Raw genomic sequence first — 23390 nt, 5'->3', positions numbered from 1 at the left:
TATTTATTCCCACTGAAAATGTGATCTGCAGCCTTCATCATTGTAGATCAGCACTGTGTGTGGCAGCAGGTGTTAACAGGTGACACAGACACAGCAGCTTATCTGGTTTGTGCTGCTTCACTTCCAGTATTTGCAACATCTACAAAATGACATTCCTTTAACTTGTGTAGCGTGAAGTAGGGCAGTGGAACATGTGCTGGATTGGATTTTAACTACAATACTAAAAGCCAGCTTTAAATTGTGGCATAAATTCATTATGATCCTCTACAAAGTATTACGGTTTCTGGTTTTAAACTGTTGTTTAATACCAAATAGCCACAGGAACTACATATATCTTTCAGTTTGTAAAACCAAGCGAAACAAGGACAGGCTTTTAAAAGCTTGATTACAGTTTATTTTTGTTGCGTGTAATTTTCAATGAGACTGGTTTATTCTAACAGCTGTAATAAGCATGGCAGATCTGAGAGCTGTTTTGTGATTGCTGGGTCCCTTTCTTTGTCTCTGATGATGGAGGTGTCTTAATTACTGTTTGTTTTCATAAATTTTAAGGATTAGTCATCCTTTGATGCCAGATGACTCAGTTGTACCATATATTTTCAAATAATTTTGTTCAAAGGCTTGATGGAGTTGGGTTCTGATAGGAAATTTTGAAACATACTGCTTTGACCCATAGCTGTTCTTTCAGATAAAGTGTTCTGGTATGTCATGGCCAGCTCTTAATCTGTTTACATGGAGATCTGACAGTTTCTGAAGATACCTTTTAATGTAGATACTTTAGTTATTGCATCTGTCTCTGTAAATTTTGTTTGCTGGATGAAATGAAAATCATCTCCAGATCCTGTTGACACAAGGGGTGGTGACTAAAATGTGGATCTGAACTACTTGCTCTGTGAAAGCTCAGGCAAATCTCCCATTGGCTTTAGAAAGGCCAGAATTTTGCTCTAGCTTCTCTCACTGGCATTCAGAGGCCCTTCATAGTTGTGATCCCAGAGCCAGAAGAGTTTTTCTGGGAACTGGGAGTAGAATGGGTTTTTCTAGCCATCACTCTCATTTTGTGACAATGTTGTTCTGGTTTTGAAAGGGCAAGGGAATGATTTTCACAGTGTGAAGATTGATTTGGAGCACTGAACTCCCACCAAACACATAAGGAAATCATGGCTGGGAGTGGTCATTGGGGATGCTTTATTTGGTAGTGACTGGAGCTTTTGGATGGACCAGCCTTTGTGGCTTTGTCATGTAACTTCTGTAGAGAAAAGCAGCCTCCCCTGTCCTTCTGCTCCCTCACCTCGTTTATACAGCATCCCTGTGATTTGTAGTCTTGTTTGCTGGGACAGTGCCCTATTGTCAGATGAGCAGGTCTGAGAAGCCATGATTTAATTGCAGTGATTTCCATTGCAAGCAAATGCTCACCACCTCTTCTGCAGTGTTCAACACAGTTGAGAGCTAAACACTGGACCTCTTACAAACCCCCCAGCACTCTCCTTGCCCACATTAGGCCATACTCCCTTGCATGGCCCTGGCCATCATGCCCACTACACTTAGCACAAGTCAGTGCCCAGCATCTCACGAGCCAGTTCAGCACCCCAGAACATCAGTGCTGTGCCCTCTCTGCCATTCCTCCTCTCCTGGCTGCCAGCCTGTGGGTCAGGATGTCGTTGTGTTCAGTATCCCCCCACCCCAACATCCTTCTGTTCTGCCTTGGTTTCCTTCAGATGAGAGATCTGTATGTAGCCAGAGCTGCTCCAGCATGATCCTTCCTCCAACCTCAACTTGCCCTCCAGTCTTTTTTATTTTAAGGATGCCAAAAGTGGAGCAGTGCAGTTGTGAGCAGTTGGAAGGACTGGGGAGAAATTTTCTGTCAGCCAGCTTTCCCCAGTAAAGCCAAAGGCTGAACCCAGTTCAGGAGTGGTAGTTCCCTTGGACCTAAAAACTGTGCTTGAGAGCTCTTGTGAACAAGCCCCAGGTTACTGCAGGGAGTGAGTAGGAATTAAACTGCTTTCTAAGGTGATGTTCAGATCCTGGTCATGTAGGGTTGAGCACTTCATATTCAGAGGGCACTGGAGACACCAATTTGTAAATAATAAAATATATTACAAACCAATCTAATGCCTTCACTGTCAGCCTTTAACAACACTTACAGAAGATTGTGCTAAAAATGGCAGTTTACAAGAACAACCACTGATTTGAATCTGTGTAGAAGTTTATTGTGATACATGTGGAAACTGAGTTGCTTAAAACATCAAACCAAAATGAATGGGAAATTGTTTTACCTCTTGGGGGAAAATTGTTTCGAACTACTGAACTTGAATAAACAAATAGTCTGTGCAAGAAATAGTTACACGATGCACAATTAAGATAAAAGATGATTAGTATGCTAACATTTTATATGGGTTTGGCTACATTAAAAATAGAGGTATATAGTTATCTGTCTTCAGTTCTGAACTGTAATCATGTTGATGTGTCTCAGTACATACCTCATCATATTTTATAGGTGGCAAAAGTGGAGTATGTTAGAAAAAAGCCAAAATTAAAAGAAGTTCTGGTGAGATTAGAAGAGCATATGGAATGCACCTGTACATCATCAAATACTAATTCAGATTATAGAGAAGAAGAAACTGGTATGTTTTCCTTTTATTTTTGCATTAATGCTGATTTCATATGGACCTTATTTTTTATATTAGTAAAGAATGTAAAGCAAACGTTGCTTACAGCGAACTCAGTAGAGAAGCTCCCAGCAACTTCTCTGTGTTGAAGATGCCAAATAAGGGCCCGTTTGTGCTGTATAAGGAGTTTGGATTTCAAATTTAATGTGTATCGCTTCTCATTAGGTTGGCCTTTAAATGCCAAGTAGTGTTCAGGTCTTGCTTCACTAAGTTAAAGGTTGGCATGTTGCAGCATGTGGATGAACTCTGTTGCCTAATTTCTTTAGACCTTGTGGATAACACTGAGATTTTCTTGACCTTGGGGAAAATATGAATTAAATTAATGTATAGCACTTGGGAATAAATTCAGGATTCAAGGCTAAGGAATTACTTTGGAAACAACATTGCTCATTCCTGTTGTTTCCTTATGTATGCATACTCAAGAATTTGTCAGTTGTCGCATTAAGTCTAAATTTGCCTTATCAAGACAACCTTTGAGTTGCAATGGGGAAAGATTTGTGGGGAAAAATTACTTTCAATCTGGCTTTCATAAAATCATTCAGAATTAATCTAAAATCATTGGCTCTGATCTACTTACTACAGTGCAATCAATGCAGAGCTCATCACGCTTATTCTGGAATCCCACTATGGTAAAAAGGATGTTTCCCTTTCTCTTGATACTGGTTGAAGGAAGCCTCAAAAGTTTGTTTTCAACTTCTGCAGGGATTTGAAGGGTGCAGTAGAATCAGCCCAAAATTAGAGTCAGTGAAGGGCAGGTAAACATAGGAGAAAAGCTGCCCAAAGGTGATAGATTTTGTGGTGGCTGGGTGAGGAAGGGTTTTCTGTACTGGCTCTATCCAACAGGGAGACGTAAACCTGGTCCAAGCAAATGCAAACTTCAGTTGCTATGTACAGAACAGAGGCGTTAGAATTTCTATAAAAGCAAAGTTAGACGTCTGCTGCACATACAGCAGCAGCAGATGTCTACTATACATCAATTTATAATCTGGGCTGAATGTTTAGCTGAAACTAGGTGGAGTTATTAGACAAAACCATATATAAAGTGGCTATTTTTAATGTGGGAATGATTTTGATATGTTTCTATGTCTCCCGTTTGGAAAAAAAGTTTCATTAGCTCAATTTCAGTTTTCCAAATTGTCTTTAATTGCCATAGATGAAGTAGCTATGATTTCAAGATCAAAATTTTTGGTTTTGATGTGTGTAAAAACTGGGGCAGAATTATAATGGGAAAATACATATTTCTAGGATTTAATTACTGATAGGAACAAAACTTGCACCCAGCAAGTGGATGGTGAGCTGAAAATAGCTCAACTCCAGAGCTGAAGGCAAATGTTGAGTACTGCATGGTAACAGTAATTATAGATGGATCCTGGGAATGGCGTGTGCAATGCCAACTTCGTTTATTATTTCTTTACTTTTGTGTAATTACTTTGTAAACTCAATGTTAAATCAGATGTTATAAAGTTATTACTTTAATGCAAAGGATAATGAGATTTCTTTGAAATGTGAATGGTTTGAGTATTTATGACTTCAGTGTTACACGAAATGCATTACCTTAGGGCTTTTCACCAGCCCTGCCCTTATGTTAACAGGAAGGCCTAGGGAATCAGGTAAAAAACGGAAACGAAAAAAGTTAAAACCAACATAAAACCTACTGGAACTATTTGATATTCAGGTAGGACCTATATGCTGAACACCCTAATAGCACAAGTACTGGAAAACTTAATCAAATATCATCACTTCAACTTAATCACTGTTCAAAATCTTGACACTTGCTACCTCAAGGCTGCAAAGAGATTAGATTTGATTGGCTTTGATAATTCTACCTGCTGGTATTTTCCCTTTAAGCTCCACATCACCATCAGCATCTTACATTCTTGAGCTACTTCCTTTTCTTGCCTTTTTTATTTCTTTTATATTGGAGGGTGCTAATACTTCAGCTTCTGAAATCTCAAGTTCCATTGCCTCTGCTTTTGTTTCATTATTATTGATTTCTGAGGTCAAAGCATCACGTGATAATGCATGAATGAAATTACCAGGTTACAAATCATTGTGTTCCCAGTCCTTGGCTGTGAAACATTGAGTGCACATACAGCAAATATTATTATTTGTGTGACCATCAAACCCATGCTCTGGCATGAACTGGGGTTGATTGTACATGCACCTGACACAGTCTGATGATCTGCTTACTTGACCAGAAAGATGCTAAGAAACGCTTTTTTTTTTTTTTTTTTTTTTTGTGTGTTGCAGAGTCCTGTGTAACTTACACCAGAAAATTAAGATCTTTATTTTTGGTCTGTTCAGTCTCAGTTGGATGATGATAGTCAGTCATCAAAATTCATGAGGTTTTCAGTGTAGTGAAAAACTAACACCCTCACAGTGCAAAAATTACTGAAATCCTTTGGCCAACATATTAGCAATGTATGATGATGGCAACACACATTCCAAATTAGATATGGAATTTCCATTTCTTAATGACTTGAAAGTATGTAAACTGCAGCACTTGCAATTGATTCTGGTATTTGGAGTGGGAATGATTTGGATTTTGCAGTGTCTGTGCCTAGAGGATGGTGAATTTAATTTCAAGCCCCTGTTTTTGCACATGAACTCCCAGTGGCGGTTTTCATTTATACCAATGTATCATTTCTAAAGAATGCTAAACTTGATATCCTGTTTCAGATTAACAGGTATTTATTGGGAGTAGTATGATAGAAGCAAAGATTTTCTAAAATTCAACTTTAAAAGTGAGCATGTAAACTCAATCAAAACAGCATTTAGAACTTCTTGTCCCAGGTTAGTGACTCTTCATGCAGAACAGTTTCTTTTTTTAAGTCATCTACTTCAAGGACAGGACCTTTGATTCTAATCATAGAGTTATTGTATCTTTTTTCTCTCCTGCAGATGTAAGGTGAAAATAAGCTAGGAAAAAACTTCTCTCTGGGACATGGATGTACATGGTTTGTTACATTCCTGAACCTACTATGTATGGTGCTTATTGACTGTATACTTTATTTGTTCTCCTGTGTGAAAAAACTGGCTCAAAAGAACACTTAATGAGAACAAAGAGACAATGTACATTTGTTTAATGTGACATCAAAGCAAGTATTGTAGCACTCTGTGAAACAATAGGAAGCTTCCCTGTCCAAAAAAGAAAAAAAACACGAAAGAAAGAAAAACAGAAAAGAAAAAAAGACAGTTGAATGAATGGAGGATACCAAAAGTACTCAAAAACATGACAAAAATCTAAGTGAATAGTGGATTTCTGTCAGAGCAGTCAACGGTGCTTTACGTCAAGAAATGTGCCTGCGTTCTTGATGAAGATGGATGGACACTGGTGGACTTCAGGCACAAAAAAAGCAGGAATGTATGAAATGATCAAATGCCACGCAAACACTATAGAACAATACATCCTTGCTTGGTGGTGTTTTAAAAGTCTATACAAAAAAACCTTCTGGGGAGCCTTAAGTGGATTTTTTTTTTTACACCATAAAGTGATTATTAAGTTTTCTTTTTACTCTTTGCCTAGCTTTTTATTATCTCTCGGACTACATTTGCCAATAACACATATAAAAGACTGGTATAACAATAAGCAGAACACAAAACGTTATGGTATTTCTCCTAGTGGGATGCAAACTAATGAGATGTATTAAAATAAAAATGGTATACCTATGCATAATTTTCTAGACGTTTCTTGGTTTATGTTCCCCAACCTCCCCCGTAATTTAAAGCATTACGTAAAAGAAGAAAAAATAAAAAGAGAAAAAAAGAGAGATGTGCGTAAACAAATCATAGGATATCCATGCAAAAATCCTTATTTTTTTTTCTTTAAGACTTATGCCAGTTGCCTACTAGTGATATTGTGTTAGCAATTGTCATTCTTATCAGTATACAGATACTTTTATTTCACATGTTGGAGCTGTGTGAAATGTACAAATTCTTGTATCTGCATTGTATAATGTCATGGTGGCATGGGAACTACCTTGCTGCAAATATTTGAACAAAACCTAAAATTCTTTATTTTTGGTAAAATGTTATGCTTTATGTGTATTCAACAGAAATATGTGTTTTTGTAAAGGTGAAGTTTGTATTTTTATCTAAAAATTAACAGTTTTATATACCTGAGAAAGCCTGCTATGTTTTCTTGAACCAAAAAAAAAAAAGAAAAAAAAAAGAAAAAAAGAAAAAAAAAGCATTTTGTGGTCATATTTTTGTAGTAGAATAGCCCAAATAACATCAAAATCTATTTTAACTATAGCAGGGCAGATAAAATACTCTGGCACCAGCTCCCTATATTTTCAAAGTGCCAAAGGATTAAATGTTCAGTTCCCCACAGATTGCAGTGGGAGCCACATGGATAAATCCTTCTGTACTGCTTTGGAAATTTAGGGCTGTGCCAGATATGACATGGCTACTCACTTGGCCAAAATCACTGCCCCACCCAGTAGTTTGGATTATGTACCCTTTGTTTTATTTGGATTATTACATTGGATATGTAAAATGAACTACTGGATTGTTTTATTTGCGAAACATCTACAACGAGATGAGAGAGTTTTCTTAGTTTGGAACAACAAAAAGGTTTGTCTTGAAGACGGTGTTTCCACTCAAATAAAAATATCTTCAAATGTGAATGAACTGCAGAACCTTCAAACAACAAAAGAGAGCAAGATTTTTAACCTTTCCATTTCTCTAAATATAGTTCAAACATTCCCCTCCTGTTCCTGTAGCTATGTCCAAATTCAACCAAACAAAGCAATGTTAGCTAACAGGCATTATTGGCTTCAGATGCTAATGCAGAGATAGTGTTAGTCACCGTTCTATTTTGTGATCATTTTCCCAGTGTATTTGTTGAGCACCAAAACTGGAAATACATTTAACTAAGATTGTCTGTGCTTGTTTTCCACTAAGTGTACTGTTCACAATGTTATGCACATGAATGTATGTGTCTGCGTTTAAAAAAGTGTATAAAATGTAATTTATATATTTATGTTTCGGTGGGATGCCAATAATGTTGCTCGGTTCCTTTTTTTTTTTTTTTTTTTTTTTTTTTGTCTAAAAGATATCTAATGAAAGAAAAAAACCAAACATATATCCATTAAAATCATGTAGATGAAAAGCATTATGTGACCCACTCAGACACTGTGCAGGTATGAAAGGATGTCAAAGTCACTTCAGTGGAATAGTTGCAAAACAACTCTTGGAAAGAGTCCTGTGGTTGGACTTGCATGAGAAGGTTGTGTTTGGGTTTGTGGGCCAGCTCTTTGGGAGTGACTCCCCTGGGTATCCTGGAGCTCTGATTTACATCACGAGGGAGTCTGGCCTTGTAGCAAAGTCTTGAAAACAAAGCAAACCGAGAGGTTCTGTTGGTGCCAGCAAATAAACGTCTTATGCCAAATTCAGCACACCAGGAGAGAGTGAAGACTGAATGAGGACTTTTCCAATAGCCGTTTGTTTGAGACTTGTAGTCTTGAGTTAATTTTGTTACAAGGAATGAAACGCACATGAGTCTTTGTTGTCAAGCACAGTGTTCATACAGCATGCGGCAGAATACACAAAAATCTCAGGGCTATGTTCTCAGCTACTATAAATTGGCAAATGTTTCTGACTTCAGATGGCCCCAAGCTAATTTACATCAGATGAGGATGCAGTCCATGGCTGTTAAATTGTGAGGAGTAGTGTCACGACGTGAGCATCACTTCCTGTAGTCCAGCTGAGCTCTCACCCGCCAGCCTTGGGACCGTGGCAGGTTGTGGGATTAGTCCTCCTTCAAAGTGGCAGATACAACCAGAAGGAACAGTGACACTAAAGGTTGTGACACGGGAGTCGTTAATTCAAAGTTAAGTTGGACATTTCCAGGGCCATATCCTCAGCTGGTGTAAATCACCATCGCTCCGTAGTCTGCAATGGAGCTGTACCAGCTTACACCACTTGAGGGGCTGGTCCCTCATTCTTGCTCATCCCTCCCACTCCTCGGTCCCGCAGGGATCCCAGATTGTTGTGTATGGTTAATGTAATCCTGTGTTCTCTAATACTTAAGCACAATAAGTGAATATAAGAATGAGTGTCAGACTTAACTTTGAATGTCCAAGCTCTGAAATGGTTTGTTTCACCATTGTGGCTGTAAATTAAACAGTTCTCTGTGCATTTGTGAATGCCGTGTCATATCTTCTTCTGCTGTCTGCTGGAGGTGGACTCCCTCTGAACTTCTAATGTGCTGCATTTGGAGTGTTACAGGGAAGGGTGTGAGCAATTGAAGCCACAAGATATCTGATGGACAGCTCTGTTATTTGTGGGGTGGGGGTTGAGTAGGGGGTTTAATGGAGCCTAGGGTGGTGGTTGTCAAAAGCTGCACTTCTATGCAGTGCTTTAACACCTTGTTGGTTTTGTTCTTCCACATTGTAGGCAGCAGTTTGGGAATGACATGTTTTTCTGTTTTACATTCTGCACTCATTTCCTCTGTCCAGGCATCCAGAACTTCTTGGTCTGATTATGCCTTGTTCTGAGGTCTTGTCTGATCAGAAAGGACATACAGAGATGTCAAACCCAAACCAAATCTCAGCATTAGATCATGGTGCATGGTCACTGATTCTTTGGTCAATTCATTACATTTAATTCAGTGCTTAGCCTTTCCAGATCTGTCCTTGAGTTGCTTTTGTTGAGTGAAACCAAGGATTTTGTGCCAGTTTGCTTTCCTTTTCTCCTGTCCTCTGTCCTGCCTGGCATCTGCTTTGTTAAGCAGTGCACGGTGACTGCAGGCAGTTGCTCCTCTCCCAGGTTCCCAGGTAGCTCCAGCACTTTGGGTTTAGGCTTTTTACTCTTACTTGAAACAGCATCCTCCTTCCAAAGGGCTTCAACATTCCACTCGTCCTCCTTAGGTCCATGTTGCCTTTCTGTGGGCTGTTTTCCAGCTATTCTCTGCCTGACTTTCCCATCCCTCTTGTGTCTGCCTCTCAGAAATTATTTTCCCTTCCTAAGATTGTCTTGTATCTGTTTTCTCTCCTCCTGCCTGCCAGAACAGCCTTTGATCTGTTGGTCTCCCAACCAGTTGGTTTATCTAGGCATGTACCCTGAGATCCTCTCTCCCAGACCCACAGGCCCATAACTGACCCCCGATATGAAAGGCAAATAAATGCTTTTGTGAAAAAGATTCATCTTTGCGTTTGGAAAATATTGCTGAAGACTCTTTGCTAAAGTGCTGTCCAATTCCAGCAGCAGTGTGATTCTGGAATAGTGGCATTGAAGCTGTTCCAGACATCTGACAATTTAAGTAGGATCAGTAGCCCCGTTTATGTTTTAATTTGAATGTGTCAGATTTTTTTTTGAAGTTTCAAAACTACCTCAGATTTGCATGCTCATATTTTATTGTAAATCAAAGGAAATCATGTTTGTAGGCCCCTCCTACGGCTTTGAAAATGTTCTGGATAGTTATCTGACCCTCACTTGGGCTGGAAATCATGGTTGCTCTAAAACACACACCACGCAGAGGTTTTGAATGAAGTAATTTCCTTGGTGTTTCTAATACACAGTTTGTACTGCTACCAGATCTCAGAGTCAGGTCAACTCATATGAATCCCATTTAAATTTCCTTTAATTCCAGGTACAAAGCCTATCAGTGTTGCATTCCTCAAAAATCAGCCTATGTTTTGTGTTTATTACTCAATTTAATTACTGTCTGTGTTCCCACATTTTATTAGCAAGGCATTATTCCATGTGTGAGCTTTTCTGTGCTGCTCTTTGCTGTAGCATCTCTGTGGCACAGCCTTGAGCTGGTTTGTATTCCTGTGTCCTCTGAAATAAAGAACTATTGTTATCCCATTTTAGGCGAGACCGAGGCATGGAGAAAAGCCTGTGCAAGGTCATACAGCAAGGCTGTGGCAGAACCAGGGAGAGGACTCAGATCTGAGTGCTCATCCAGTGCCCTAAATCACACGACCATCTTCCCTTTCCAAGAATGAATCCTTGCACCCTTAGAGCTAAATACTGAAAAGATTGAGGGTAAGTCATTTTGCCTAATTACTGTGCATTGGATACATGATCAAAAGCCACTGCCATATTGTCAGAGAATGTAGTGATTGATGAAAATCCATCTTTCTGCCCATGCAATTATGCAGCCTTTTATCCTATCATGAGCCAGTCATTTCCTGCTTCTCTTAGGAGTCAGCCTTTCATGACTTACAGTCAAAATTATGCACGTAGAACAAGACTCAGATTTTATGGGAATTTACAAAAATTCAGTAGACAATTTTCATTCTCCTTCAGTTCAGTGTAATTCCTTCCTTTTATGGTGTGGGTAACATTTCCACGGGGAGCTGTTTTTATCATGGGCTCAATCTGAATTTTTTTTCCCAGGCTCTAACATGGAAAAACACTTTAAGAGATGCCTGTGTTTGCTCGTCTTCAAACTGGTGCCTGAGCATGCTCCTAGGTTTGGACAAACATCCCATTGACCTCAGGCAAATGGAGCAGAGCTGATGCTTTATTTTTTAATTAATGTGTGCCTTCCTGACACAGGATCCCAGTTGTGGGTTGGGGGTCTTTGTGCTCTCAGAGTGTTGAAGTATTTAGTAAACAACCCCAAAGATGAAGTAACAAAACTTCTATATACAACTAGGAAAACAGCTGGGAGGGTGCCACTCCTGCTCCCATGGAGGTTGCCATTTTGAATTACATTTTTGTTCTTTTTGGGGAAAATATTTTCTTGGCATGGGTGGATTCAGGACTGCAGTCACTAATGCCAGTGAGCCCATTTCAGATCTGTTTGGGTACCTCAGGATATAGTTTGAAGACTCATAGTTACGCTGATAACAGACAAATTTGAGAATGGGGAAATTATTGAGAGCAAATTTCATGAGAAATCCAGCAACTTTTGGTTTAAAAAAAAAAAAAATTAGAAAGGTGGGATAAACAAGACCAAAGGCTCGATTGCTCTTTTTTCAGTTGTGGCATGCCACCTGTCCCTTTAGTCATTCTAATTACCTGCTGCATCAGGCTAAAGTATGTGCTGAAGTAGTTCAGAATCAGTACAACATGTGAAAAGTTAGGACTGGTTCTTGTTGAACTGCTGCCTATTACCATGGCATATGACTGTGAGGTGGGGCCCACAATCACAGTTGTAAATCAAAGAACAAGTCATAGGTTAGGTTCTGTTTTCCTTAGATATTGTCTCTAAGTTTGTTTTCTGTATGCTGGTCTCGAGTAATGTTTGGTGAGCTTTCCAATTAGGTGGAAAGTCATGAGTACCTCTTCCCCAGCCCAAAGGTAAGAAAGTGCTAACTCATTGTCTAGTTCATAATCATTGGATGAAATTCTGGGAGCATCCTGGTGACAGAATTTCTGTCACTTGAAGATTTCATGTCACATTTTTCCAGGGTTACTTCTTCCCATAGAGAGGATTCAAATAATTTATATGTTTTACTAGCAGGCCACCAAATCTGACTTGGTTTGAGGCTTGAGCAACTCAAGAATTGGTTTGGACTGATACTTGTGCATGCCAGATGTCTCCCAAATTCTTAGATAAAATACACAAAGAAAGGCACACTTGTTTACTCAAGAGAAAATAAGTTCACATGTGAAGGCTGGAGTAATCCCTGAAACCAGTAAATAAGGAACCGAGTTTGTAACAAGTGTTACACACTCATCTTCAGATCAGATCTGGTGTTTTGGCCTCTATGTACTATCTTTGATCTTGCATAATGAAGGCAACTGGGTTTACTGTCCAGCTTTGAATTCAGAGTAGTTGTTAAATCAGGCGTGCAAAAAGCAGAAGCACACAGAGATGTAGTTGAGCCCACAGTGCTTGAAATCCCCAGGGACTTTGAAAACATCTTTATTCTTGAAAGTAGTCACAGATAAGTAGGACAAAAGCATTTTAAACACATCTGAAAATCCCACCCTGGTTTAATTTGGCAGTGAAAAAAGGATCCAGAAGAGATATTACTTATAAGGATCATTCAGTGACAAAGTATATGTTCGTAGAGAAGGCACATGCTTAAATCTTTCAGCAGTTAATTATCATCTTTACAGACCATAATACTGGAATACTTCACTTATCAATGCATCAGGGCTTGGATGAACTTTGAGACGCATGAAAACAAGACACTCCTTAGGCCTGTGGGAGCTCTGTGTTCTGGTAACTGATCAACCAATTACATAATTGGTCAGGTCTCTGCCTTGCATGAAGAGATGCAACTCCATTGACTTCTCTGGAGGTGACAGTTACCTGAGAACTGACCTGAAACCCTTGCCACACAGCAGATAATGGTTTCATATTTTGCTGTTTAGTGTTGTTGTAAAAATAGACTCATTTCCTGGAGCAGTTAGAACAAGAAAATAGGGAAAAGCAATTTCCCACAGAGACTGATCCACGCTGGAATTCACCGAGGACCCCGGATGTGAACATGTGCTGATAGAAAACATAAAACAGCAACTTTGTTTAGGGAAGCCTCTGACCTGTCAAAAATGCAGAGCATTTCTTACCAGACTTTTCCTTGGCAATTAGTGGGTAGAATTACTCATAGAAATTGTTTTGTTTGCTCACAAGGGGAGAAGTAAGACATAAATTCAAGACAGTCCCCCTTTGACCACAAGAAAGACTCTGTTCACAGAGGGCCTGTGGGTGAAGTGCTGTGTGGCCTCAGCTCCCTTTGGGGATGAACTCAAACTTTTAGACCTCAGTGGAGTATGAAGGACCCCTCCAGACTTGCTGGACATCCCAAGCTGGATTTTTTTCAGCAGTCTAAGGAATTTGGGCATCCACTTTTAATTAATTTTTACATAACTTTCAATAAACCTTTGTTGGCTTCAGAACATCTCTGTCTTTGTTCTGAAGAGAGACTAATTTTGACACAACAATGTCCCTGTGACTTCTGCCTTCCATCTCTGGGCAGCAGCTCTCAAACCTTAGGTTTCAGACATTTCAGATGGGGAGCCCCCTTGACTCCAGCCACGCTTCACCTTTCCTTAGCACTTTGGCTTTACGTGCATTTTCTGTATAAAGGTGGTGCTGGTTTAACCTGATGACCAGGGAAGTTTCAAAAAGCCAGATTTCACCTCTGGGCCCTGCTCAGCTGTTGTTGGAGTCAGCGTGGGGCCAGAGGAGGAGGCAGAGAGGGAGGAGAGATACTCCAGCATTCCAGTGTGGGTGAGGGCTGAGGGCTCTGTGCTCACACACTTGGAAATGAGGACATTTCTTGGCCCAAAATCACCCACTGTAAAGCATTCTGCTCAGAGGTCTCCTTGGAGCCAGGGAGCTACTCAGAAACCTGCCCACGATTTGAATTCCCCTTTACTGCAAGGGATTTCCACAGCGCAAGTGACAGAAGCAATTTATCCCAGATTGGTTTCTTCAACAGGCCGAGTAGGAGTCGAGCAGGTTAATGCTCAGTTTGTGTACTTCACTGATTGCCCCAAATACTGCTTTTACATCCAAATTTAACTCTTCTGGGATACGTTTCTTGTAGAGGTGCTTCAGAAGAGCTTGCCTAACAGCTTGTACCCATTTGTTGTGAAGAACCTCTGGCCCATCCAGAGTGTTTGGGCCATGCCTGCGTAGGTAACATGGATAACGTGTTTTGGGATCTTGCAGCTGGGCTTAGTGAGTGCAAATGTTTCCCATTAGCTCCCTGCATACCCTAAGTTGCGTTTCATCAAGGGAGACAGTGTAAAGCTGAACTTGAGGTGTGGGAGATGTTTCTTTGAAGTTACTTGTGCTTAAGGGTAGGCATGATCTGAGTTGACTTGCTGAGCTGAGGCCCTGAGGAGCTCCTGTGCTTACACAGTGCAGTTTAGTCTTTTCCTCTTAAGCATTGTCTAGAGAGATGCGAGTTTCAGAAGGGTCTGAAACCTTTCAATAAACCATTCCATAGGAATGAGGGAGAGCTTTAATATTCAGTGGTTTTCTACCAGTAAGCTCAGCTACACTGGAGAGCCCAGAGCTAAGCTTGCCCTCTCTGGGCCTTCCCCTTCCTTAGTTTCTTCAGCATGTTTCTTTTCAAAGGCAAGTGGGGAAAAAAAATCTTAAAATGGGACTTTAAAAAGGTGGGGAATTAAGCAGATCATATCATCTTGATTCCTTTATCTCACTTAATTAAGGAGAAGTTTGCCATTAGTGAGCTGGTATTTCCTAAAACAAGCATATATGAAGAACACTTTGAGGAACTTCAAAAGAATTTTCAGGCTAGATCAGGAAAAGATAAAAACAGAAGTGGAAACTTCTAATACACTTTATATTTCAGTACTTACAGGAAGTACATTGTTGCATAGGATACTAATGAATTCTGCAGGAGGAGGTTTCCAAAAGAAAAATGAAATGGCACCTTCCCTATCTTAGAGAAAAGGTCTGAGGGCTTTTTCAATTATGACAGATATGCAGTGGATATGTATGGTCATATCACCTGGAGAGAGTCTAGCTCTGGCAAAAGGCTGTTTGGAGTTTCTAGTGCGTACACTATTGAATTTCTGTAGCAACTTCCTGGTCTAGCTGTGAAAAGTGATAAAGGGGATGGTAAAAGTCTATTTTGCTTTCCGTTGCCCTGTTCTACACCCCAGAGGGCAGAAATGCTGCCCTGTGTGTAGCTGCGTGCAGGAAGCATGGCAGGAACACACTGGAGCGGCTAAGGATGAACACATAATGTTGGTGCTGATGTTCCCAACCAGGTAGTGAGGCCAGAAAGTGAAAATAGCAACATGGATACTCCAATACACCAGTGACACTTGTCAGGAAAAATTATTATTTAACAGAGTCTTAATTAACTCCAGTGAATAAGTAATTCTAAAATCCTGATTTTGGAATCCCAGAGACTTAATGCTCTTAGAAACAATGTGATACAGGATTGCTTCACATTTGTAAAGCACACAGAAATCCTAGGTATCAGGTAACAGTTTTGTACTGTTTGAAGAGTTCTCTGGTGTCAGCACCTCTGCAGTGCCTTGAGAGTGGAGGGTTTATGCCCCAGGCTCAGATCAAGTGTTCAAGTCCAGGTATGAACATATTTAAGGCAGCAAGGGATTTCCATCAGGACTGAAGCACATGGACATTTCTTTCTTGTGTACAGGCAAGATATTTAAATATGGGGTTAGTTGCTCTTTGTATCTTCAGGGCCCCAGATCCTTCTAAGCCTGTGGTCACTGGAAGACTGTCTGACTGAAAATCCAGAGGCCTTTGCCCTTGTGAAAGCTTCTACTCTTGCTTGGAAGTGAAATTTGGACTCCTGAGTTACAAAGATGCTTTTGAAATTGTTATATCTGTCTTTCTGCTTCTTTATAAATCAACCTGCTTGGTCTGAACTGAATGTTTAAATAATAAACAGCTAAAAGACTCTCTGATGGCTTCTTTCTGAGAGTTTCCCTTAGGGAGCCCTTGGGATCACATGGCATCTGCCCTGACCTTAAGGACCTGCTTTCTGGAGGCTTTTTTACAATGCTAACAAACCTCACATTTTAACTAGCTGTTAAATAAGCCAGTCAGTGGTAACTATTCAGGACAGGGATTAGGAGAGTATTCTTGCTGGCATACAAGATGGCTCTGTCCATGTGCTGGCCAGGGATGAAGGGCTGGAAAACTGTGTGGTGGAAGAGACTATTAATGTGATTTTCCACAACTTTCCTTGCAGCTGCATTTTTGAGAGGAGAGAGAAAGAGATGGCTAGGCTTGCAGTAACATGTTGTGCCGTCATAAATGCTACAGCCACCATCTGTTTCCAGCCCACGACTTGAAAGAAAACTGAGCAGTAATCTCATAATTCACATGAGCGTTTTACACTTCTGAACCCTTCCCAACCTTTGTCTAATAATGAGGGGAGTGCATGGTGCTAAGTTTTGTATTTTTCTTGTACGTATTAATGTTTATTTGTATGTCTTCTCCTGTTTTGTTGTTTTGTGGGGTTTCTTAAAAAAAAAAAATTCTCTGGGAGGAAAATCAGACCAGTTCCACAGTCAAAAGAAACATAATAAAGGCAAAATCCCAATTCCATTGATCTTGCTGGCAAAATTCTCCAGGAGGAGGTGCATTTAACATTCCTCAGTGTGTCTGTCTTAGTTACTTGTTGATGAAAAGAGAGACATTAGAAAGTGAAGAGGCAGGTTGCTGAACTGCCCTTTCTCTGCAGAAGCAGAGCTGCTACAAGAGCTGGACATGTGCATTTTAAACCAAACCATCAGGATGGTGATGGTAGGTTGGATTTTAATGAAAACAGAATCTTCTGCTAATCTTTGCTTGGGGCTGGCCCTCTTCAGGATTAAGAATCCCACCCGCTGTGCCAAAGACATGCTCAGGTTTGGGGCTGCTGGTGGGTGGGAAGAGCACAAACATCTGAGAGTGACTCTGGTGAGTGATCCCAGTCTGTCCTGGTGCAGTGCCCTCAGGGAAGCCAAAGAGTTGAGATCATTTAGTTGATGGAAACACTGCTCCCCTCCAGCCTGCGAAGCACAGCTGAGCATCATTAAGGATTTCTTTCTGGCTGCTCTTCGAAACCAAGGGCTGCTCTGTCTCTGGGCCTCCTCTCACCTTTGGACTCAATTTGCACACCTCCTCCTACCACAGCTGAGTGAACTCCTGCTCTCCTCTGGCCTTAGGAACAATGGCTTTCATCATCCCTACCAGACTGCAGAGCAGTTTAAGGATGAAAGGGCTTCTCATTTCATATATCCCACTGCTGCTAGAGCTATAAATCATCGATGGACTGAATTTATAGCCAACTGCTACTGCAAGCAAGTGAAATTTATTTTGTGTTGTCATACAAATTTATTTTGTGTTGTCCAAGAAGTTGCCGAACAAAGAGCTGAGCTGCTGCTGAGCAACCCATTCAATCTATTCTCATTTTATTTAAAAATAATAAATAACTGTCAATCAAAGGAACTTACTTTGACATGTGCTACCTGCTGGGTGATCCGCAGCATCTCTGGGATGTGTTTGTAAGTGGAAGATAGCTGCTAGCTGTTGCCGGGTCCAGCAGATATGGCATGAAGTTCCACCAAGAAGAGGTTTGTGGGCTCGCTAGGGTTGGGGACAGATTAGATGCCACCTCCTTTTTTAGCATTACTTGCTCTTCTGAGAGTGTTTGTTCAGGTAGCCCAGGGGTCGCAGTGACTTCTGCTTGAATAAGTGACAAGTCTCCATTGACCTGTACAGAGCAGTGGCCCTTCCTGTGTGTCACAGTTTGCTGACAGGTCAATGTTGGTGGGTCTCTGGGGTCTGGAAAGCTGGCCTGTGCCTATTTTGGTGCCTTGTGGTGGCAATGAGCTAAAAATGAAAGAGTAGAAACTCTTCAAGCTGCTGGGGTCTGAATCTCGTATTTCTGTACAATTTACTTACAGAGCCAACAAGCCTGGGAGGTTATTTTTGTGTTTTGCCCAGGCTCATTAATTAGCTGGGGGTGTTGGGAACTGTGATATTCAGCAGCCTTTCCCTGCTCACTCCTGTTGTCCTGCTGGATTCAATCCCTGCAGCCTCCCAGCCCACTGTCTGCAGTTTATGGGCACATCTGGAGTGTCTCCCTGCACACGTGCTGGTGGGAGCCTCCTCCCTGCTGGCACACACGTCATGGCTTTTGGGGTCTGTGGCGTTACAGTCATCCTTCCCAACACTTGTTTTTCCATGAGAGGGAAAGAGAGAGAAGGGCTTTGGGAAGGGCAGTGGCAGGGAAGGCCTCTGACACGAAATTCCCAGGAACAGGATTTGCACATTTTATGACCGTTCAGATGGAAATGCAATGGAGCTGAATTATTCCTACTTAATCCTGCTTTCTCACTTTCCTCCCAGCAGCCTCTTCCCCTGCAGTTTAGGTAATACAGAAGCTTATAAACAAATCCCACCGCGTGAAAAATAGCAAAGGGGGGGAAAAAAAGGGACCTGGGTTAGGGCTGTGATGGATAGACAGGTGGAAGGCAGGCACCAGAAGGGAGGATGAATGGTAAAAGCCTTTGATGGAAACACTAAAGAGCTATTGAAAATCCAAGGGGTGGGGGGAGGGAGGAGAAAGAATAGCAGGAGGAGGGAAAGCAAGGGAGTCGTGCCCCCGTCCCCCCGCCCTCTTTCTCAGGATGTTGAAAGTATTTGTCCTTCGTTACAAAATGATTGAACTGCCGCCAGGCCAGGCCACCCTTCCAGCCATTGCACTGGGAAACTGGCACTTCTGAAAGCCTCGTCGCCTCTCAAATTTTATAGCTTTCCCTTTTTGTGGGAGTTTTTGTGTTGTGCTATTTGCAGGATTGTTTGCAGATTTGCCGCGTATCAAAGAAACTATGTTTTGTTTTTGTTGCTCTGACAAACACAGAATCCAGGTAATGAAAAGAAAAGTTAAAAAATAAAGGCACATTTTTTATCAGAAAACACAGCTGTCTGCCTTTTATTGAGTCAGAATTTCAATCACTTGGTATTCACAGTGTGAATTTGGTTTACCTCTAGTGCTTTTTGAAGGAGAAATTTCACCCTACAAATAGAGCTTCTGCTTTACTAATGTCTCTGTGTGCACAAAAGTGGTGCCTGTTCTTCAGAGTCAGAGTAGTGAGGATGACCCTGTTGTATCATGATTAAAATAGATTTTGCATCACGTAAATGTACATAACAGTGGGAAAAAATAATCTTTCCCCTTTTCAGAATGGTTCCTGAAGCTCTGCAATGTCTTTGACCTGCAGGATCTACAGATGGAAAGAACTGTTGAAGATCTGAGTACGAGACTGTTCCTGCTGCCAGAGGCTGTATTTGTACCATGTATTTATATGTGTATGTATTTATATAAGCCTGATGCCCGGAAAGGACTGGAGCCGTGTGTGTTCTTAATTAGATTTGAAGGTCTGGAGATGCAGTATCCACCCAGATTCTTGTTAACCAGGGGAGGACCCAGGGCTGTGGGGTCTGCCCAGTGCCACTCACATGCCAGAGAGGTCAAGGTGGTGATGCCCTGTCCAGGGGGTGACCAGGGCTGTCCCTGGGCAGGTGCCTGCTCTGTGTGTGGGGTGAGCGCTTGTCCTCCTGTCCCATGGTCTGCATCACCCTCACTGCAGCCCCAAGGGCACTTCTCTGAGTACACAGGGCAGACAGGCAGCTGTCTGTTGCTTCCAGGATTAGATCCTGGGATTAGGTCTCTTATGGACCATGCCATATAATTAAAATAGTCCTGGAAGAGCAGAGAGGCAATGTGCCACCCATACACAGCTAAATACTGAGGGGCTGTGCTTGCTCACAGACCCACTGCAGCTGAAAGCAAATCTCTCCACTAACATAATTTACAGCAGCAATTTCCACCGAAACACCTCCAGTGCCTGGTTATATTCATGAGTTTGCAGTGCCCTGAGAGATAACACTGCCTTTGCCCCCAATTCAAAAGGAGCAGAAGGGGTAAGTGGTTGCCTCAAGGTTAGGTGGGAGTCACTGGAGATGGTGCTCCACACTCCTGCCTTCAAAGGAATTTGCTGTGGTGACCAGAGCAAACAGCCCCTGCTGTTACCATGCTGTGGCGTGTCACTCGCACTTTGTATCTGAGATGCTGTGTCTGGGTAGGTATCACTGTGCTTGTGAAACCAACTTTTAGTTCTGGAGCGTGGGTGAACACTTGTCATCATGCCAGGATGACACAAAGTCTAGAAATTATGATGGCAATTCAGGTCATGGGATAGAGGGGGAAAAATGCTGTCTCAGAAGTGTCCCCGTCTGGTGTCACTGCTGGCGATTATTTAAGATGCAGGACATGACTGTGGCAAAGATCAGGTTGTAGCTGATATGAATCATGCCTTGAAATAACACTTTCCTTCTTACATTGTGAAAATTACAGCAGTATGGGAAGTGAGGGAAAATGGGATTTCCCTGGAGGTTAAAGATTTTCCTTTAATCAGCTTTCATAATGTTAATTAAACTTTTGGAACAATGGCTGAGTCCTGGGATCCGCCCGCTCTTGCATAACTATCTCACAATGCTGATTTCACTTTCATGTTTATTTGCCAGCATGATTCCAAGTGAGAGCTGAGCAAGATCTCCACACCAAGGAGCTTCTTGGGGTTTTGGGAGAACTCCCCTCCCTCTCTTACCTCTTTTGGGGAGAGAAGACTTCAGCTCTCCCCTCCCAAGGAGGAGCGGCCTAGAGGGATCAAAGCACTTTGTCTGTCATCATCACCCCATCTGCAAATGGGGCTAATAAAAAACTTACTGGTATTTTGAGGCTGGTGCATATAAATATATACCCACCCATATGGAGAAAAGGGTGTGTTTATAGAGATCAGGACATGGATACATCTATTCCGGGTCGGTAAGATGGATTACAGTGCCACTTATTCCCTGAATTTTTCACTCTTTCTGTAGCATAGTTGCCATGTGCCCATGGGAGCCATCGTCCCTGGTCCTTTCAGCAATGGGCTTAATATAACCTGGTCTCACATCACACACACAGAGCTCTGGGGAAGAGAAAATTTGGGGAATGTTTCACAGGCAGGGCATGACATTGATCACCCCGGGGGGCACACCCCATGGGAACGGGGCACATTTCCTGGGCCTCTTGGTGCCAGACTGGGATGTCTCTCCTGGTGGTCTGAGATGTGTTGGTGAGCCCCAGAGCTGCACTAGTGATGTCTCAGAGCAGCCACTAGCCACACAGGTGCAGCGGGTGCACACACATCCAGAGCCACAGCCTGGCCACTTTGTTCTTCATGTTAGAAAAATCTTGCTTCAAAAATAAGGTATGAAAATGTACAAATGTTGGACACTATCAGGAAAAAAAAGGGAACATATATTTTAGGTCAAAGAGTTATCTAGCTCAAGATTTTTAAATATGTGCAAAATGCAGTTTGTGCAGAAAGGCCATTAATCAGCCTCTGGAAGAACTGCCTTTTCTGCCTATTTTTAAGCTGCAAAATAAAAACAAAAAGCGGGTAGTGCTGGGGCAGCTCCATTTTCCCATTGTACAGAGCAGGAGGGCACCTCTATCTGTGCAGGCTCCTGCTTCCCTGGCACCATGTTCACATCTCTGCAAAAGCTGTTTAAATACGCCGAGCCACGCAAACTCCACGGCACTTTCCCTGTTGACACACGCCTTTGTCTGCTCAGAGGAGGTGCTCTGTAAACACCAGTGCTGGACAGCTTTTATGTGACTTATTCCTGATTCATAGGTTCTAAATTAGTAGCCCCAAGGCACACACCTTTCGCACAGGCAGCGAAGGGATTGCTTCTTCTCCCCACCTTTGGGAACTTCGACCTGCCGGGATCACAAACTGTAGGAAATCTCAGAGGCGAAGTCCCAGGTACCACCAGCAGTAAAACCTGGGAGTAAACAGATTAGATGTGTTTGAAAGACATTTCAAGGGAGCTTGAACTATCTGGCTCAGCTTCCCTACACCACCAGCAAGGTTATTTCAAGACTGATTCTAATAGCATGAAGGCTTCTTCCTTAATACAGGAATTGGCTGTGTAATTTCTATATATATACATATATATTTATCTTTTCCTCTTTGGCAGTGAGGAATTGAAACTTCTTCTCCACACCCCTTTGATTAGCACAGGAGTGGCAGGAGGGATTTTTCCCCTCTTAGTCATTCTGGGCAACCTTTGAGCCCAGGTTTTCCACCCTGTTCCCATTAGGAAGCTGCAGAGGCCACACGAGTGAGTTCCTGGCCAGCTGGGAGCTGTCAGCTGCCTTCAAAGCCCTGGCCAGCCCTTCTGTGATAAATCCATGGTGAGGTGTGTAATGCACATGGTATCAGCCCCGTATCCCACACAGTTCCTGTCCCAACAGGGATAAAAGCTTTTCTAAGAACTGGAGTACAAAAAGGGAAAACTTATTTCTTGGACTTTTGAGTCAGTTTATGGAGCAGTCAAGAGTGTTAGGGTTGGGTCTTGCTTGGTTTTAACACAGGGCTGCTGGTTGTAGGTTTTACCAGCCTCTCACAGGAGAGAGATGAGAAAGCCCTAAAAACTGAGCTGGTCCTTCCCAAATCCTCCCTTGCAGATGGCAAAGTACATTGTTGATTTACACAAAAAAGAAATGCAGAATCCACTCTAGACATTTTGGGCTGAGACAAATGAAGATTTTGTTTTTGTTTTGTGATTCTGGCTTTGGCATCACCTTTCCAGTTCTCTTTTGTTTGGTCTCTCAGTGATTCATCTCTCCATTTCACTTCTCTTGTGTTTGTTCCATAATTGCTGGCTTAACCTGGAGGCATGAGGCTTCCTTGTGGAAACATCACCAGGCTGTCAGTCAGCCACAGAGAGGTGGTACAGCTGGTACAGTCCTTCCTCCCTCTCAGGAGTGAGTGAATCATCCCCTGAATATGCAATATCATCCAGGACAGAAGCCAGGATTCTCAACAGGCACATGAATTTGAGCATCTCTGGAAACATTATTTCCACATTTTGGGCAGACTAAGAGACAGTAAGTAAATAAGCAAGCTGTGGCATTTGCAATCTCTTGTAGTTTTATTTAAAGTGACTGCCTGTGCTCAAAATGCTTGTGTGGGTATTAAAAACACAGAGAGAAAAGCGTGTATCCTTGATCTGATACTGCCCAAGGCAGCTTCAGGGTATGGCCCATTTAATGCCATTGAGCAGTCCATTGAACAGTTAAGAGCCCACCAGAAACAGTAACTGCCTGCTTTCCTCATGAACACTCACAAGAACCAACACATCCCGAACCCTCTGTGTTGCTGGCCTCTGGATTTCTCCTTTGGACCTGTGTCCATGCTGGCTCTTGGTCCTGCAGGGAGCTGTTTCCCACTGCCCTGGCACAGGAGCAGTGAAAGGCACATGGG

The 23390-nt window shown here is 42.0% G+C and overlaps 1 protein-coding gene across 8 annotated transcripts in view; it reads left to right on the top strand.

Moving 5' to 3' along the window:
* Positions 1-20523, top strand: part of PDGFA (platelet derived growth factor subunit A) — a 37025-nt gene extending 16502 nt beyond the window's left edge. Inside the window, exons 5-8 of one of the 8 annotated variants that reach the window (XR_003962771.4) lie at positions 2492-2618; positions 4256-4338; positions 5343-5456; positions 5565-8812. Coding sequence is in view for 6 of the 8 variants with exons in the window: in XM_030284501.4 (XP_030140361.1) it covers positions 2492-2618; positions 10482-10615 (261 nt within the window). In the remaining 2 variants the exon portion in view is untranslated. Of the gene's footprint in view, positions 1-2491; positions 2619-4255; positions 4339-5342; positions 5457-5564; positions 8813-10481; positions 18988-19254 lie in introns of those variants that run through there. The other 7 variants (XR_003962772.4, XM_030284501.4, XM_030284500.4 and 4 more) reach the window with 7 other exon arrangements.
* The last annotated feature ends 2867 nt before the right edge of the window (positions 20524-23390 follow it).

Source organism: Taeniopygia guttata, chromosome 14, assembly GCF_048771995.1.
Source record: "Taeniopygia guttata chromosome 14, bTaeGut7.mat, whole genome shotgun sequence".
In the NCBI taxonomy this organism is placed as follows: Eukaryota; Metazoa; Chordata; class Aves; order Passeriformes; family Estrildidae; genus Taeniopygia; species Taeniopygia guttata.
The sequence above is the reverse complement of the archived record's forward strand: the minus strand, read 5'-3'. Positions and strand labels throughout refer to the sequence as shown.